Source organism: Squalius cephalus, assembly GCF_949319135.1.
Source record: "Squalius cephalus genome assembly, chromosome: 18".
Classification (NCBI taxonomy): Eukaryota; Metazoa; Chordata; class Actinopteri; order Cypriniformes; family Leuciscidae; genus Squalius; species Squalius cephalus.
Genome location: NC_137139.1, coordinates 34,607,401 through 34,624,900, shown reverse-complemented (window position 1 = coordinate 34,624,900; position 17,500 = coordinate 34,607,401). Strand labels below are relative to the sequence as shown.

General features: G+C 38.5%; 2 protein-coding genes across 2 annotated transcripts in view; one reads left to right on the top strand and one right to left on the bottom strand.

Moving 5' to 3' along the window:
• The window catches only part of LOC307146229 (transmembrane protein 184C-like), a 10,363-nt gene extending 5,332 nt beyond the window's left edge, over window positions 1-5,031 (top strand). Inside the window, exons 9-10 of the mRNA XM_079850108.1 lie at window positions 1,932-2,103; window positions 4,719-5,031. Coding sequence (XP_079706234.1) covers window positions 1,932-2,103; window positions 4,719-4,987 — 441 coding nt within the window. The 3' untranslated portion in view covers window positions 4,988-5,031. The remainder of the gene's footprint in view (window positions 1-1,931; window positions 2,104-4,718) is intronic.
• Window positions 5,032-6,102: 1,071 nt separating this feature from the next.
• The window catches only part of fhip1ab (FHF complex subunit HOOK interacting protein 1Ab), a 25,971-nt gene continuing 14,573 nt past the window's right edge, over window positions 6,103-17,500 (bottom strand). Inside the window, exons 9-12 of the mRNA XM_079848244.1 lie at window positions 15,979-16,851; window positions 14,076-14,242; window positions 12,351-12,471; window positions 6,103-10,086 (exon numbers count right to left, since the gene is read on the bottom strand). Of these exons, the coding sequence (XP_079704370.1) occupies window positions 9,881-10,086; window positions 12,351-12,471; window positions 14,076-14,242; window positions 15,979-16,851 (1,367 nt within the window). The 3' untranslated portion in view covers window positions 6,103-9,880. The remainder of the gene's footprint in view (window positions 10,087-12,350; window positions 12,472-14,075; window positions 14,243-15,978; window positions 16,852-17,500) is intronic.

Here is a 17,500-nt window from a genome sequence, read left to right as displayed (position 1 = left end):
CACACTCTCTCACACTCTCACTTTCACACTCACTCTCTCTCACTCTCTCTCACTCTCACACTCACACTCTCTCACTCACTCTCACTCCCTCACTCCCTCTCACACTCTCTCACACTCACTCACTCACTCACTCTCACTCAACTCTCTCACACTCTCTCACTCACACTCACACTCTGGCCCTGTCCCAAATGGCGCACTTCATGCGGACTTTCGGTCTCGTGGACTTGAATTGCGCGTGCTCGCTGAGTCTACGAGTCCGTATTCCATCCCATTCAGCATTTTACCGCTCTGAAGTGTGCTCAGCAGCGCCCCCTTTGTACCCTTGAAGCGGTCTTCCGCGAAGCCCGCATAGAAGCAGGCTTCACGCACTTTAACTACCCAGGAATCCTTGCGAAAGGCCAATCAGACAACGGATGGGAGGAGATTTCACTCACGGATAATTGTTGACATGGCTGAGAAGACAATATTACGGTTTTTATGACCTAAATGTACATTTTACCAGTTGTTCCCTACAGTTTATACAAACATTATGGTCATCGACCAGTGGTTGATGTCTCAAACATAATAATAGCGCGTTGAATAATATGATCGCATTATGATTCATTAAATAAATAGAACTGAATGTCAGGGCTTTACTGAGTCATATGTAAACATAGTATGAATATTGAAACCTGTAAATTCATCTGAAACTCATGCACATTTTCATTATGTTTTAAAATTGCAATCTTAGTTCAAATGTAACATTATGTATTATTATGTACAACTGTATACATCATTTAAATAAGCATGATGTATCTATTGTCTAATGCCCAGGTGATATGCACAATATCAAAATACAGAACTGTAAAATTAGGCTGTGTAGTGGACGTGGAGATGAGACGTTGGAGCGCAAAAAATGTGATTTCTCCTGTCCAACAACAACCAGGCCTGTAATATTTCTGTCAGTAAGGTTATTTTTCACTCTGATGTCTCTGAAAATAAAAAGCTAGATTATATATTAAACTTTTTCTGTACGATGGGTAAATATCATATTCACAAAGCAATATACCTTAAATTCAAACCTAGTTGCAAATTTTTTGCTTATGATTTACAGTTATTCTTCACTTCAAAAAATCCCCTCCAATAAAAGAGCTTCGAAAATATCCTGTATTATAGAACAAATTTTATATAAATTGTACAAATATTTTATTTACTGTTATTATTTACTTTCATTTTCTCTGTATCCCCACATGTTCATGTTCATTGTTTTGTATTATTTCCATTGTAATGATTTATATTGTAATGCAAAAAAAACCCAACAACAACCAGGCCGTTATTTCCGGCGTGACGATCGAGTCTGTCCCAAAAATACCTCTCAATGCGCCCTCGTGGACTCGCACCAAGGGCCCTATAGGTCTGCACTACATGACGTCACCAAAGTGTGGACTCTGAGGAAGTCCACAAGTCCGGAGTGTGCCATTTGGGACAGGGCCTCTCTCCCTCACACTCTCTCACTCCCTCTCACACTCACACTCACTCACTCACTCTCTCACTCACACTCACACTCGTTCACTATCTCTGTGGAGACTCTCCATAGACGTAATGGTTTTTATACTGTGCAAACTTAATATTCTGTCCCCTTACACTAACCTGACCCCTGAACCTACCCATCACACTCTCTCACACACACACACACACACACACACACACACACACACACACACACACACTCACACTCACACACACACACACACTCACTCTCACACACTCACACTCACTCACACACTCACTCTCACACTCACTCACGCTCACAGTTATCTACATGTCATTGACACCTACTTTTCAAAACCCTTAAGGGAAACTTTTGTTAGTTTCTGGAGTGAATGAAGACATTATTTAGTCTCTCCATGAAGTGTTTTGTCTTTGTAAGCGTTGTGTGTGTTTGTGTGTAGGACTTCATTATCTGTATCGAGATGTTTCTGGCCGCGATCGCTCATCACTACAGTTTCAGCAGTCGCCCGTACGTGCGTGAGGATGACGAGGGCTCGTGCTTCGACTCGCTGCTCGCCATGCTGGACGTCTCGGACATACGCGCGGACATCTCAGAGCAAGTGCGCAACGCCGGTGAGAACACACACCAGCTCCTTCATGGGGACACACACAATGAAGATTATAATTACTATGTTATAAGGGTAACACTTTACAATAAGGTTCATTAGTTAACATTAGTTAACTACCTTAGTTAACTAAGGAACTACGTATGAACAATACTTCTACAGCAATTATTAATCATTTATTAAAACATTTACTAATACATTATTACAAAATCAAAGGTTGTATTTGTTAACATTAGTTAATGCACTGTGAACTAACATGAACAGCTGGATTTTAACTAACATTAACAAAGATTAATAAATACTGTAACAAATGTATTGCTCATTGTTAGTTCATGTTAGTTAATACATTAACTAATGTTTACTAATGAACCTTATTGTAAAGTGTTGCCATTATATGACTATTAAAATATAGGCTTAATTATTACATTTATTATAAATCATTAACTAAATATTTATTTTAAATATTTCCTTTGAAAACATCATACAAGGTTTTATTAGATCTATTGTACTTCTGGGGGCAATTCTGTCTTGAAAATTTAGCTACACTAGCTTATAAATGTCACATGGGCATTTTTATTTCCTGTATGTGCTAGGGAGTTGCTAGGGTGTTGCTAGGCAGATCCCAGGATAGTCTCTGTGGTTGCAAGGAATTTAATTGGTGTTATAGAGAAGATGCTTGTTAGGGCATTGCTATGTGGTTGCAAGGCAGTTGCTAGGGTGTTTCTAGGCAGTTTTATAGTTTTTTTGGGAGGTTGCTAGGGTGTTTCTAGGCAGTTGCTAGGGCGTTCTTAGTGGTTGTAAGGCAGTTGATAGGTTTTATATAGAAGATGGTTGCTTAGGTGTTGTTAGGCAGTTTGCAGGATTTTTGGGTGGTTGTTAGGGTGTTGCAAGGCACATGCTAGGATAGTCAGTGGTTGCAAGGAAGTTGATAGGTGTTATACACAAGATGCTTGCTAGGGCATTGCTATGTGGTTGCTAGGCAGTTAGCAGGATTTTTGGGTGGTTGCTAGGGTGTTAGTGGTTGCAAGGAAGTTGATAGGTGTTATATCGTAGATAGTTGCTAGGGTGTTGCTAGGCAGTTTGTAGGTTTTTTTTGGGTGGTTGCTAGGATGTTCTTAGTGGTTGCAAGGCAGTTTATAGGTGTTATATCGTAGATAGTTGCTAGGGTGTTGCTAGGCAGTTTGTAGGTTTTTTTGGGTGGTTGCTAGGATGTTCTTAGTGGTTGCAAGCCAGGTTTTAATTGTTATATCGTAGATAGTTACTAGGGTGTTGCTAGGCAGTTTGTAGGTTTTTTGGGTGGTTGCTAGGGTGTTCTTAGTGGTTGCAAGGCAGTTTATAGGTGTTGTATCGTAGATAGTTGCTAGGGTGTTGCTAGGCAGTTTGTAGATTTTTTGGGTGGTTGCTAGGATGTTCTTAGTGGTTGAAAGGCAGTTTATAGGTGTTGTATCGTAGATAGTTACTAGGGTGCTGCTAGGCAATTTGTAGATTTTTTGGGTGGTTGCTAGGGTGTTCTTAGTGGTTGCAAGGCAGTTTATAGGTGTTGTATCGTAGATAGTTGCTAGGGTGTTGCTAGGCAGTTTGTAGTTTTTTTGGGCGGTTGCTAGGATGTTCTTAGTGGTTTCAAGGCAGGTCATAGGTGTTATATCATAGATAGTTGTGACAGAGCACAATGTGTCATATTACTCTGAGAACTAACTTACGCCCACTGAGGGTAACGTAATCCGCGACAGGATAGCTTAGCTTACAGAAATATAATGTATAAAACTGGCATTTGGATATTTGACTTATCAGTGACAAAATCTGAACATGTTTTCGGCACACAGTGTATTTTTAGTGCTTACTGAGTGTCAGAATCCCACAATTTACAGTAGCACCTCACTGCAGTACACGAGATCCAGGGGGCGGAGTTGGATCCAGATATAAGGGGCGGAGATTGGTGGGTTTAGGGATCAGGGGGTGGAGATGAGTAGGGTTAGGTATATGTAAGGTGGGAGGAGTTGGATCTGGATCCAACTCCTCCCCCTGTATTTCGTGTTCTGCAGTGAGGACCATCTCCGGTTTTGGGGTCGACAGCTTATAAAAACTTAGTTCTGGGTTTTTTAGCTTGTATGCTGTACACCTTGTCACATTTATGCTTTTAGACATTGTTTTGCTTTTTGTTATAATTCAGAAATAAGGATGCAGATTCACACAATACAAAGTCAATGGAGACGGTGGGCGTGGCTTTCAGATTATGACGCATGTCGCTCTGTCTCTATAGTTGGCCATTTAACCGTATGTGCCGTGTGTGTGTGTTCAGCAGGACGTACTGTGTTAGGTCGTCCCCGTAAGCTGTTCTTCGGCTCTGACAGGTGTTATATAGTAGATATTTGCTAGGGTGTTGCTATGTGGTTGCTTGGCAGTTGCTTGGGTGTTGCTAGGCAGTTTGTAGGTTTTTTGGGTGGTTGCTAGGGTGTTGGTAGGCAGTTGAGCAGCTGACAGGTGTTATATAGCAGATGTTTGCTAGGGTGTTGCTATGTGGTAAGTAGACAGTCCCTGCAGTTTTTCAAGATTTCACAATTGGGGAAAATAACACTTTTTTTGTCCATTTAACTGTATATGTGCCGTGTGTGTGTTCTGCAGGACGTACTGTGTTAGGTCGTCCCCGTAAGCTGTTCTTCGGCTCTGAAGTGGATGTTGTTCAGGGTGAACACACGGGTCTGCTCGCCGGGACGTCCCACGAGCGGCTCGACCGTCACTCAGTCCCCGCCTCCCCGAGGGGGGGGTACCAGGGCCTGGGTTACACACCTCACTCTAGCTCCGCCCCCGCCGGCTTCACATCCTCCTCCTGGGAGAGTGACAGCGACTCCGGGCCGGCGACAGCCAATCAGAGCGCAGCAATAGAGTCCTAGGAAAGGGTGAGCTATGGGAAAATAAAGACACTCAAACATACAGTGAAGACATATTCACTCCTGGATTAATAATGCAAATGTCATTTTATTTTTATTTCAATTAACAAAAATGTTTTAATAGATTCAGGTAAAGTCCCCCTGTGGTGAAAATCCAGCTTTTAATGTTGTTTATGTGTTTATGTGGTGTGTTTAATCTGCTTTAAGTCAAACCATGTGTAAATTCATAAGTCGACAGCATTGCTGAGTATTTCCTCCTTAAAACTGCAGTGAACCAAAGACAGTCTCAAAAACACGCTTTGAAATCGCTGGTGTTTCTGACGTCACAAACTACCTTGTAACCAATCAGATCAACGTGTGATCGTCAACCAGTGGATCTCTGAGCTGAGTGAGTGAGTGGAGGCGGGGCTCATTTGCATATTCATAGAACCACGAATACTAAATGAGGCAAGGGCGTCGAGTTACATTCAAGATATTTTAAGTCATGAAGATTTTCTTTCAAGGAAAAAAAACTTTAAATATGTTATTTTGGTGATCAAAGATGAGTTTTAAGGGATACAATTATTGACTACAGGAGGACTTAAAGGATAATAACCCTGGAACCTTTTATTATTATTATTATTATTGTTATTATTTATTCTTATTATACTGCCATAAAAGTGTCAGAAACTGTAAATCCCAGAGACTCTAAACTTGGTGAGAAACTCAGAAATTCCATCAACCTTCCAACACTAGGTGGCACTATAATAAAAACATATACATTTTTGTTGTTTTTAAAATCTTGAGCTAAAAATGATCAATTGGTGTGAAAAGGCCAAACACACTTTTCAGTGTCTTAAACATGTGAGACCTGCTTTTATTCGGTGCAAGTATTGTAAATTGTGTATGTTTAGTAATATTACATATATATATATATATATATATATATCCTGTTAAATTGTTTAATATATTGTAATGTGGCATCAACTAATGTTTTATCAATATATGTACAAAATAAAATCTCTATTTACTAATTTTATGTTTTGGCTCAAGAGTGGCATCTTCAATATATTCCTATACTGCCTATATTGATCTTTTACATTATAAATATATGAATACACAGGCACACACACACATATATATGAATATACACCACAAATGGAGTTTTAATTTACCACTAGAGGGCAGAATAATATTACAAAAGGCTCATAACAAACCATTTTCTGTGGTCCACATGACAGACTGGTCTGTAAAAATATGTGTACAAAACTTTACATCGACATCAATGACAACAGGTCATAAAACATTTCAAAAATCAACTTCTCCTTTACAGATTCAACAAATTGTAAATGTACAAATACACATCAAAATAAGGCTTCACATCATCTGCAGCCGTTCTGAATATTTGGAGTTGCATTTGATTTCTCAATAGATTCGAGTTCTAGAATTCTCAGTCATTTGTTGCTGAAAATGACAGAATTTAAAGTGACTTAAGTGACAGAATTATTAAACTGCGGAAATATCAAATGTTCTGGAAATGTTGCAAGCATCATCATGTAACAAACACAGTGGATTAAAATCTCACATTGGCCTAGAACAGTTCCCCCTGGCTTCAATACGATTAAACATTTCAACAAATCATGTTTCCCCTGATTATTCACTGGAACTTAAAACATTTTCAATAGGTGCTTAAAGTCGACATGAAATCAAATTCACTTTCTTAATTCATGTTCCTGGTGTAATTATGAATCTTTCATCAGTGTCTGTTATTCGAAGTAAAAAAAAAAATGTCTTCATATTATAATAACACTTTCACCAACCGAACAATCTACATTTTCACACTGAATTCCCTCAGAAGTAAAATGAGTTGTAAATGCCGTTTCACGTTGACGTTCTGATAAAGTGGCTGAATGCAGTTGTAATGAATGTGTTTTGAGACGAATGCACAGTCACATGAAGGTTCACACAGACAAATAAGATACTTTATGTTTGAAATGTAAAAACTGCCTGATAAACATCTAATTACAGTGATTCATCTATAAACAACAAATAACAAGCCATAAAATGTAAAACACAAACCCACGTGAATCTGAATCAAAAAAAAAAAAAAAACACAAAAGGTTTTTAAAGGAATAGTTCTCTCAAAAATTAAAACGTACTTATTTACTCACCCACAGGTGCCATACTTTGAGAAATAATAATTTCACAAATATACTATCGACATGGGCGGATGATGTTATGCTTTTTTTGACGTTTTTGGAGCTTGACGGGCGTTTTCTCAAACAACAATCTGATTCTTTTCAAACTGTTTTTATTTTGTGTATGAAAAATAATACAGGTTTAGAGCGACATTAGGATGAGAAAATGTGTGTGTTTATTTTGAGGTGAACTGTTCCTTTAAAGTAGGCATTATCATTATATACAAATCAAATTATTCATCAATAAAGGTTCACTTGCACAAATGAGGTCCGGATTGCTTTTAAAGTGCCCTATTATGCTTTTTCCTTTCATGTAGCGTGTAATAAAGCTGGAAAAGCTCTGCAAAGTTTAAAAGATGACAGTGCAGATAAATTAAGTTATTGTCTTCTAAAAGAAGGAAAGCGATTCTTAACGGCCTGAAACGAGTCGTCGATAATTCCAGTCTCACTTCTGCTGAAGCTATGCATGTTTCTAACTAATTTGCATAATGGTGTTGATTGACTGAACAGCGTCTCTTAGCTCCGCCCTCAAACACTGTAGTTTATCCGAGCCTGGAAGAGTTTGGTCGTGTTGTTCATGTCGAGAAGTTTTCTGCTGACAAAGCAAATCCACTTTGATGCATTTCAAAAGGACGAGACTTGCGCTGATCGACACCATCATTCATATTAATGTGTATCAAGCACTGAGGAAGCATCTGACCAATCAGAGCAGAGTAGACCAATCACAACAGACTAGACCAATCACAACAGACTGGGTCATCTGACCAATCAGAGCAGAGTAGACCAATCACAACAGACTGGGTCATCTGACCAATCAGAGCAGAGTAGACCAATCACAACAGACTGGGTCAACTGGCCAATCAGAGCAGAGTAGACCAATCATAACAGACTAGACCAATCACAACAGACTGGGTCATCTGACCAATCAGAGCAGAGTAGACCAATCACAACAGACTGGGTCAACTGGCCAATCAGAGCAGAGTAGACCAATCACAACAGACTAGACCAATCACAACAGACTGGGTCATCTGACCAATCAAAACAGAGTAGACCAATCACAATAGACTGGGTCATCTGACCAATCAGAGCAGAGTAGACCAATCACAACAGACTGGGTCAACTGGCCAATCAGAGCAGAGTAGACCAATCATAACAGAGTAGACCAATCATAACAGACTGGGTCATCTGACCAATCAGAGCAGAGTAGACCAATCACAACAGACTGGGTCAACTGACCAATCACAACAGACTGGGTCAACTGGCCAATCAGAGCAGAGTAGACCAATCATAACAGACTAGACCAATCACAACAGACTGGGTCATCTGACCAATCAGAGCAGAGTAGACCAATCATAACAGACTGGGTCAACTGGCCAATCAGAGCAGAGTAGACCAATCACAACAGACTGGGTCAACTGACCAATCACAACAGACTGGGTCATCTGACCAGTCAGAGCAGAGTAGACCAATCACAACAGACTGGACCATCTGACCAATCAGAGCAGAGTAGACCAATCACAACAGACTGACCAATCTGACCAATCAGAGCAGAGTAGACCAATCACAACAGACTGACCAATCAGAGCAGAGTAGACCAATCACAACAGACTGGGTCATCTGACCAATCAGAGCAGAGTAGACCAATCACAACAGACTGGGTCAACTGACCAATCAGAGCAGAGTAGACCAATCATAACAGACTGGGTCAACTGGCCAATCAGAGCAGAGTAGACCAATCATAACAGACTAGACCAATCACAACAGACTGGGTCATCTGACCAATCAGAGCAGAGTAGACCAATCATAACAGACTGGGTCATCTGACCAATCATAACAGACTAGACCAATCACAACAGACTGGGTCATCTAACCAATCAGAGCAGAGTAGACCAATCACAACAGACTGGGTCATCTGACCAATCAGAGCAGAGTAGACCAATCACAACAGACTGGGTCATCTGACCAATCAGAGCAGAGTAGACCAATCACAACAGACTGGGTCATCTGACCAATCAGAGCAGAGCAGGCTTTCGGAAAGGAGGGGTTTAGAGAGATTGAATCTTCGAACAAACGTTTTCAGATTTTTTGCGAAAAGAGCTGATGCTGTAATGTATATTAAATGAAAATGTTTAACCTTGGATGCATGTAAACCTGTTGTAAGAGTCTTCAAAACTAAACTAGGAACCTTTAAAATAGCAGAATAACAAGGAATCTGTAAATATTTATGAAAATTATTTATGAAAAGATATAATGCATTATAACGTCCGCTATGAATACCTTTATAATGGATTTATGCGCTTTAATGGACTTCAAAACAGAAACAGCCATTCACTGCCATTATAAAGCTTGGAAGAGCCAGGACATTTTTTAATATAACTCAGATTGTATTGGTCTGAGAGAAGAATGTCATACACACCGAGGATGAGTTGAGGGAGAGTAAATCATAGGCTAATTTTAATTTTTGGGAGAACTATCCCTTTAATACTAAAGTGGTCAAGTGACACATTGGCTGTTCACAGTCAAAACGGGCCGGCGTAGGAAATGAAGAAAAGAAGGAGAGATGCGTTTGCATTAGTTTGTTCCTGATGTCAGAGAGGAACTCACAGCCTGAGGTGTTTCACTCCTCCGGGACGATGGCCGCCGACTCCTTCAGGAACTCTCCGATGTTTCACTCCTCCGGGACGATGGCCACCAACTCCTTCAGGAACTCTCCGATGCTTCACTCCTCCGGGACGATGGCGTGCTCCTGAGCGATGGCCGCCAGCTCCTTCAGGAACTCGGCGAACAGGAAGGTGGCGAACACCCTGTCGCGCAGGTGCGGTGGGATCCTGGGACACGGAGGAAGAGGCTTGAGCGGACGACCCGACACGTGTCCGTTCAGGAACCAGCCGGAGCTGTTATTATCCTGCAGGAGAACATCTCGCTCTGACAGGGGGAACACACACACACACACACACACACACACAGTCAAGACAGCTTTATTTATACAGCACTTTTCACAACACACATCATTTCACCGCAGCTTTACAGAAAGTGCACGAGTCCACATTACAGTTTACAGAGATCTGATATCAGAGGAAACTGAGTTATGCATTTCAGAAATTACCATATATAAAATCACAGTTAGCGAAATATTTATTTATTTAAACAATGTAATAATTGAATGCAGAAACAATGAGCTCACTGAAGTAATGAATACTTGTTTGTTCGCAAATGATTATGACAATACAGATTGTTTCAGAGCAGCTTTACAGAGATAACAGGAAAATAATGCAAAGATGTGTTTCCAGAAGAAAATAGCGTCACAGATCAGCTTAAAGGGTTAGTTCACTTTAAAAAAAATGTTGCTGATAATTTACTCACTCCGATGTCATCTGAGATATCCATGTCTTTCTTTCATTAGTCGAAAAGAAATGAAGGTTTTTGAGGAAAACATTCCAGGATTTTTCTCCATATAATGGACTTCAATGGCAACTATACCAATGTTCAGATGTCCGTCTCAATGCAGCTTCAAAGTCTCGACACGATCCCAGTCGAGAAATAAGAGTCTTATCTAGCGAAACGAGCGGACATTTTCTAAAAAAACAAAACAATTATATACTTTTTAACCATAAATGCTCGTCGTGTACCATCTCTGAGATGCGCCACGCATTGCCTCATCACGTTGGAAAGGTCATGCGTCTCGTCATCTATCTGAGTGTCTGTGTTCTCCGGTTCATGAAGGAGGGAAGGGCGAAAAATGTCGTCTCATTTTCTCCTCCAAATTCAAAATCGTCCGACATCTTTGTTTTAATTTATTATTATTTTAATTTTTTTAGTGACCTTTCCAACGTGATGACGCAATACGTGGCGCATCTCAGAGATGGTACAAGACAAGCATTTGTGGTTAGAAAGTATATATATATATTATTTTAGAAAATGTCCGCTCGTTCCGCGAGATAAGACTCTTATTTCTCGACTGGGATCGTGTCGAGACTTTGAAGCTGCATTGAGACGGACATTTGAACCTTCTTTGAGCATTGGTATAGTTGCCATTGAAGTCCATTATATGGAGAAAAATCCTGGAATGTTTTCCTCAAAAACCTTCATTTCTTTTCGACTAATGAAAGAAAGACATGGATATCTCAGATGACATCGGAGTGAGTAAATTATCAGCAAAAAGTTTTTTGAAAGTGAACTAACACTTTAATTAAGTTCAGTGATGGTTCATTTTTGTGGTAAAAAAGTTATTAATTTAGTTCATTTATATATATATATATATAGCCGCTCTGGAGTAAACCGTGATGTCATCGTCCAGCTCAGTTCAGATCTCATATAATGGTGTAAAATAAGGATATAAGATATGCTCTGTTTTGTGTTTTTCCTGCAGCGAGATCATTTTGGTCTTCATTATTTGGTAATATCTCTTGGGTCAAAGCATGGAAATTGGCAAATAAGTTTTGTGTTAATAATAAAATTAAAGAAGGGTCTTACAAAATTTTTTTTTTTTGTTAAATACAGACTTTATCCTGCTAAGCATGTTTTGGAAAGATTTAAGCTCATATACCTGTGAATTTTGTGCACTGGAAAAATAAACTATTTTGCATCTGTTTTTTCACTGTATTTACTCAAGATTATTTTGGAAAGACTTAGAAACCTTTACTAGTAGAAAACTGAAGTGTATGATAGAAATGTGTGCATTTTATGTGCTTTTTTCTTAACTCAGAATGACAATTTGGAATGTAAAGAACAACATATTATACAGTTATTTATTTTGTTAAAAAGATAAAAAGAAGTGGGCTCAATGCAAACCAGTTTTTTCACATTTTAAAAATGACTTTAAACTATGTAAATATTTTGGAAAAAAAAAAAAAAAAAAGCTGAAAACATGTAATGCTTTGAAAGCACTGGATTTTATGTAATTTTTTCTATTTTTTTCTTCTATTTTTATTTATTTATTTTCTTTCATTTCCTGGCAGGAAAATGTAATGTGAATATGTAATACCTCTTGCTCTCATGGCATTGAAAAAAAACAACAACAACAACAATAAAATAAATAAAAAATATATATAATGGTGTTAACGCAGGCAGATCAATAATATTGTTGAATATTAAATTAAATAACACTGTTTTAGCATGATAACAGAAAGAGGATCAAACGGGAAGATCCGTACGGGATGACACACACACACACACACTCACACACACACCTTGCTCTTTTAAGGCCTGGTCTTTGAGTAGCAGGTACTGGGCGGCTTCACGGACCAGTTCGGGGAAATCGGGACGGGACGCCGCGTGTTGTTCGATCTGAACACACACCGACTGCAGAACCTGCGACACACACACGTCACATGACACACTGCGGAGGATTCATCTCCGCAAAACACTGACTGCACTGTGCATTAGTTCTATACTCTTATAGTGCTTATTCATATTTTGAGTTTACACTTATTTAACACTTTCTGTTTTCAAGTTTTAGTCATTTTGTAGTGTGTTGTTGTAATTTATATATATATATATATATAGAAAAGTTCAACTAATTAAAAATGAGAGATGTTGCCTTGGCAAAAATCTGAAATAGTTTTTTTGTATTTTATTTTATTTCAGTTAAAGTTTAAATTTTAGTAATAAAAAAGCGTGTCTAATTAATTATAATCATGAAACTAATACAATTTAACAATCATTTATTCAAATTTAAAAATAAATTAGGTTTAGGGCCCTAAACTGAAATAAAGTTTTTTCCCTTTTTTTTTTTTTTTTTTTTCAAATTCTGTGTTTTCTGTTTTAAGTTTTCTGGATTCCATTTTAATGGTTTAATTACATTTTAATAATCAAAGATTTAAGAATCAATTCTATGAAATATTTTATATTCAACATTATATATAGTAGTTTAATGTAGTACTGACACTAAAACTCATGCATATTAATTTTCATTTTGGATGAACTATACACAATACATATTGATACATTTTTGTATTGCGATATATTGTGACACGATATATTGTTACACCACTACTTATAATTGTATAAGAGTTGCTGATTCCTAATAAATACTTTTATTTTCTTATTTCAAGCTTAGGTGAAGGATTTGGGCGTTTTGGATTTCATCTCTCCCGAACAACGCCAAAGACAAGAAGTGAGTCTTAGCATGTTCACTGGTTTTTGTGATGTAAAAAATGAGACAAATATGTGACCCTGGCCTGGACCACAAACCAGTCACATGGGTCAATATTTTGAATAAATAATGAGTGGAGGCGGGGCTCATTTGCATATTCATTAGAGCCACGCATACTTAATGAGGGAAGGGTGTCAAGTTACATTCAAAATATTTTAAGGCTATTTTTAATTTTTTTTTAAATATGTCATTTTGGTGATTAAAGATGAGTTTTAAGGGATACAATTATTGACTGCAGGGGGACTTTAAGAAAAAGTATTTTGATGAAATATCATGAAAACTTGTTTTTGTTTACAATACCATGCACAAATGAATCACTCACAATTAGACCAGGAACATTTATGACCCTGGACCACAAATCCAGTCACATGGGTCAATTTTTTTAAATTGAGATTTATAGATCATATGAAAATCTGGAATCTGAGGGTGCAAAAAAATCGAAACATTGAGAAAATCGTCTTCAAAAAGTTTTATGTTCACGATTGTGCTGCATTCACTCACAAAAATAAATGTTTTATATATTTACGGTAGGAAATTTACTAAATATCTTCATGGAACATGATCTTTACTTAATATCCTAATGATTTTTGGCATAAAAGAAATGGATAAAATGGATCATTTTGACCCATACAATGTATTGTTGGTTATTGCCACAGATAAACCCATGCAACTCGAGACTGGTGACGTGATCCAGGGTCTCATATTATTATTATTATAAGTATTACACATGTGAAAGCATGCTGGGAGTTGTCTCCGGCACCTGATAGAGCGAGCGCGGGCCGGCTCGGGTGTCCAGCAGAAACCCTCTCAGCAGCGGCTGCGGGAACGAGGCCAGATGAGACAAAATCCCTGTCACCAGCAGATTAACCTCGATCGAGTTCTCCAGCATGTTCTCCAGACGAGACAGCAGGACGCTGATGAACGGCCCTAAACAAACATCTACATTTAATCATTTAGCACACACTTTTATCCAAAGCGACTCGCAAATGAGGAGAGCAATAGAAGCATGAAAACATAAAAACTTGCTTTTCTTAGTATTTTTGTCTTGTTTCCAGTCCAAATATCTAAAAATTCTTAAATCAAGATGCATTTACTAGATGAGTAAAATGACATAAGATATTAAGTCTTGTTTTCTGGGGAAATAAATAAATACGAAGGGAGTTTTTCCTTAAAAAAAGCAAAATTATCTGCCAATGGGGAGAAAAATAATGTTGTTTCTGTTTGAATTAAGATTATTTTTCTTCCCATTGGCAGATAATTTTGCTTTTTTTAAGCATCAACTCACTTCATTTTGATTAATTCCCCCAGAAAACAGGACATAATATCTTATATCATTTTACTCATCTAGTAAATGCATCTTGATTTAAGAATTTTTAGATATTTGGACTGGAAACAAGACAAAAATACTAAGAAAAGCATGTTTTTGAAGTGTAGGACAACAACATTTAAGTGCTGTGACCCTTCCCCAGTTTGGTCTAATACAGTATATATATATATATATAGAGAGAGAGAGAGAGAGAGAGAGAGAGAGAGAGAGAGAGTAGAAGAGGAGAAAAAAGAGAGTGTTAGTATTAATGATCAAGTGTTGCTGTAAAGTTGCGTATTCGGCCGTTTCTGAAAATGTCCACGGCTTTAGACTCTTTCCAAACACTCGCTTTGATCGTTTTGTTCCAAACTCCACCTTTATTCCACACAAAACCTCCTCATATTCAGTGTTGGGGAAAGTTACTTTTAAAATGCATTACAATATTGGGACACAACTTGGTTAGACATATGGCTTTGATTTTCCAGCAATTTTAGCATAGAAATGATTGGTAACACTTTATTTTACAGTGTCCTTGTTACATATGTTACATGTACTTACCATAGTAATAACAGTAAATTATGCATATTTACATGCAACTAACCCTCAACCAAACCCTAATCCTACCCTAACCCTATTACTCAGTACTTAAATATATAATTACACAGTAACAATAACACCTTAAAATAAAGTGTAAACAAATTATTTGATAAAATATGTATATTTTGTATAAAATAAAAATGTTAAGTGCAGCACATTTGCTTTACAGTAAGAAAAAAATTATACTCTGCTTTTGCAATAATCTGCTGATTGCCTTCTTTAAAAAGAGAATTATGTAGTATTCATGAACTAAAACTATTTAAGGGTTGATTTGAACATATATTCACGCTAAAGCTTAAAGTGTGGAGGACCCTGTGGTGAAAATCCATCTTTTAATGTTGTTTATATGTCTATGTGGTGTTATTAATCCGCTTTAAGACAAACCATGTGTAAATTCATAAGTCGACAGCATTGCTGAGTATTTCCTCCTTAAAACTGCAGTGAACCAAAGACAGTCTCAAAAACACGCTTTGAAATCGCTGGTGTTTCTGACGTCACAAACTACCTTGTAACCAATCAGATCAACGTGTGATCGTCAACCAGTGGATCTCTGAGCTGAGTGAGTGAGTGGAGGCGGGGCTCATTTGCATATTCATAGAACCACGAATACTAAATGAGGCAAGGGTGTCGAGTTACATTCAAGCTATTTTTTAAGTAAAAAACGTTTAAATATGTCATTTTGGTGATGAAAGATGAGTTTTAAAGGATACAACTATTGAATACAGTGGGACTTTAATTGTTTCAAAGCGTTGTGACTGACCTGTAAACGAGATCCCGTGTTTCCCGCTCTGGTTTCTGCTCAGTTCCTCCTCAGCTTCATCTTCACCTTCATGATCGTCACAGAAAGAGCTGAAATCCTCCTCCTCCTCCTCACACATCCACCGCTCGTGCTCTTCATCCTCCTCTTCTTCCTCCTCTCCGCCCAGGTCTCGAATGAGCTCAAGACACTGCGAGATGAAGTCGTCCGCGGGCGTTTTGCTCTCGATGCTAATCTGCTCTAGATTATTAGCATCAGCTTCAAGCTCCAGTTTCGGTTCTTCAAAAGCATATCCGTTTGCGAAAGCGAGCGGCTCAGATTCATGATTAATTGGATTAGTATCATTAGCGATGTGATTAGTGTGCGTAAATTTGTTCAAACCGTTTTTGACGGATATCCGCCGGTCGTCTCGCGCATCTTTTTGCGCGATGAGATTATAAACAAGCACATCGTCCTGAAAGTCGGACTCCTCGATGTAAGATCCTTTAATGAGCATGATTGCACTTTTACGCATTTCTTGAATGTATTTCGGGGGCTCGTCCGGGATCATGTTTTCTGGGATCGGCTCCTCGTCAGGCGAGGCGTCGTAAGTGTCGTCCCACTCGAGCTCGACCCGTTCGCTGGTTTCCGACGCCGGATGGGGTGTGTGTGTTTGAGTTGAGAGAGGAAGACTCTCGTCCTCTTCCTCGTATTCGTTCGGTGACGGATTGAGACCATCGTAGGGATTCGACCACACGGCACACGCCTGGACGCCGACACACACGGCCCTGCGCCCGTCATACAGGTAATGAAGATAGTTCTTATCCATCAAGGGCTCGGAAGAAGTTATTCGGGAAAATCCCACACTGTCCCCACCTGAGAACAGATCCTCCATTCCTGGAGACATGGACGCATTCAATTAATCAAAAGTGACACTTATTATGTAAAAAAATATTCTATTTCAAATAAATGCTGTTCTTTTGAACTTTCTATTCATCAAAGAATCATGAGAACAAATATTTGCACAGAAATATGAAGCAGCAAAACTGTTGATAATGAACATAAATGTTTCTTAAGCATCAAATCATCATATTAGAAAGATGGTAACACTTTACAATAAGGTTCATTAGTTAACTACCTTAGTTTTGTCATGGTTCTGCCTTCTTGTCCTTGATTTTCCCTAGTCTTGAGGCAGGATCATGACAGACCCATGTTTTGTGTACAAGCACATGGCCATTTGTTTGGGCCATGTGCTTGTGTTGTCTCATTACTTAACCCCGCCCCCTTGTTATCCTCATTTTGTCATTATTGCTTTACCTGTGTCACCTGTTATGTTATCATTAGTCTCCCTATTTAGTCCCCTTGTGTTTGCTGTCCTGTGTCGGTTCATTATTGCACATTATGATTCATTGTGAAACCTTGTTAAGCTCTGTGAGTACCCTGTCAAGATTATCGTCTTAAGAAAGTTCTGATTTTGAATTAGCTGTTTGTTTATCGTCTAGTTATATGTCAAGTAAAAGTCTAGTGTAGTCACTTCTTGTCTTGT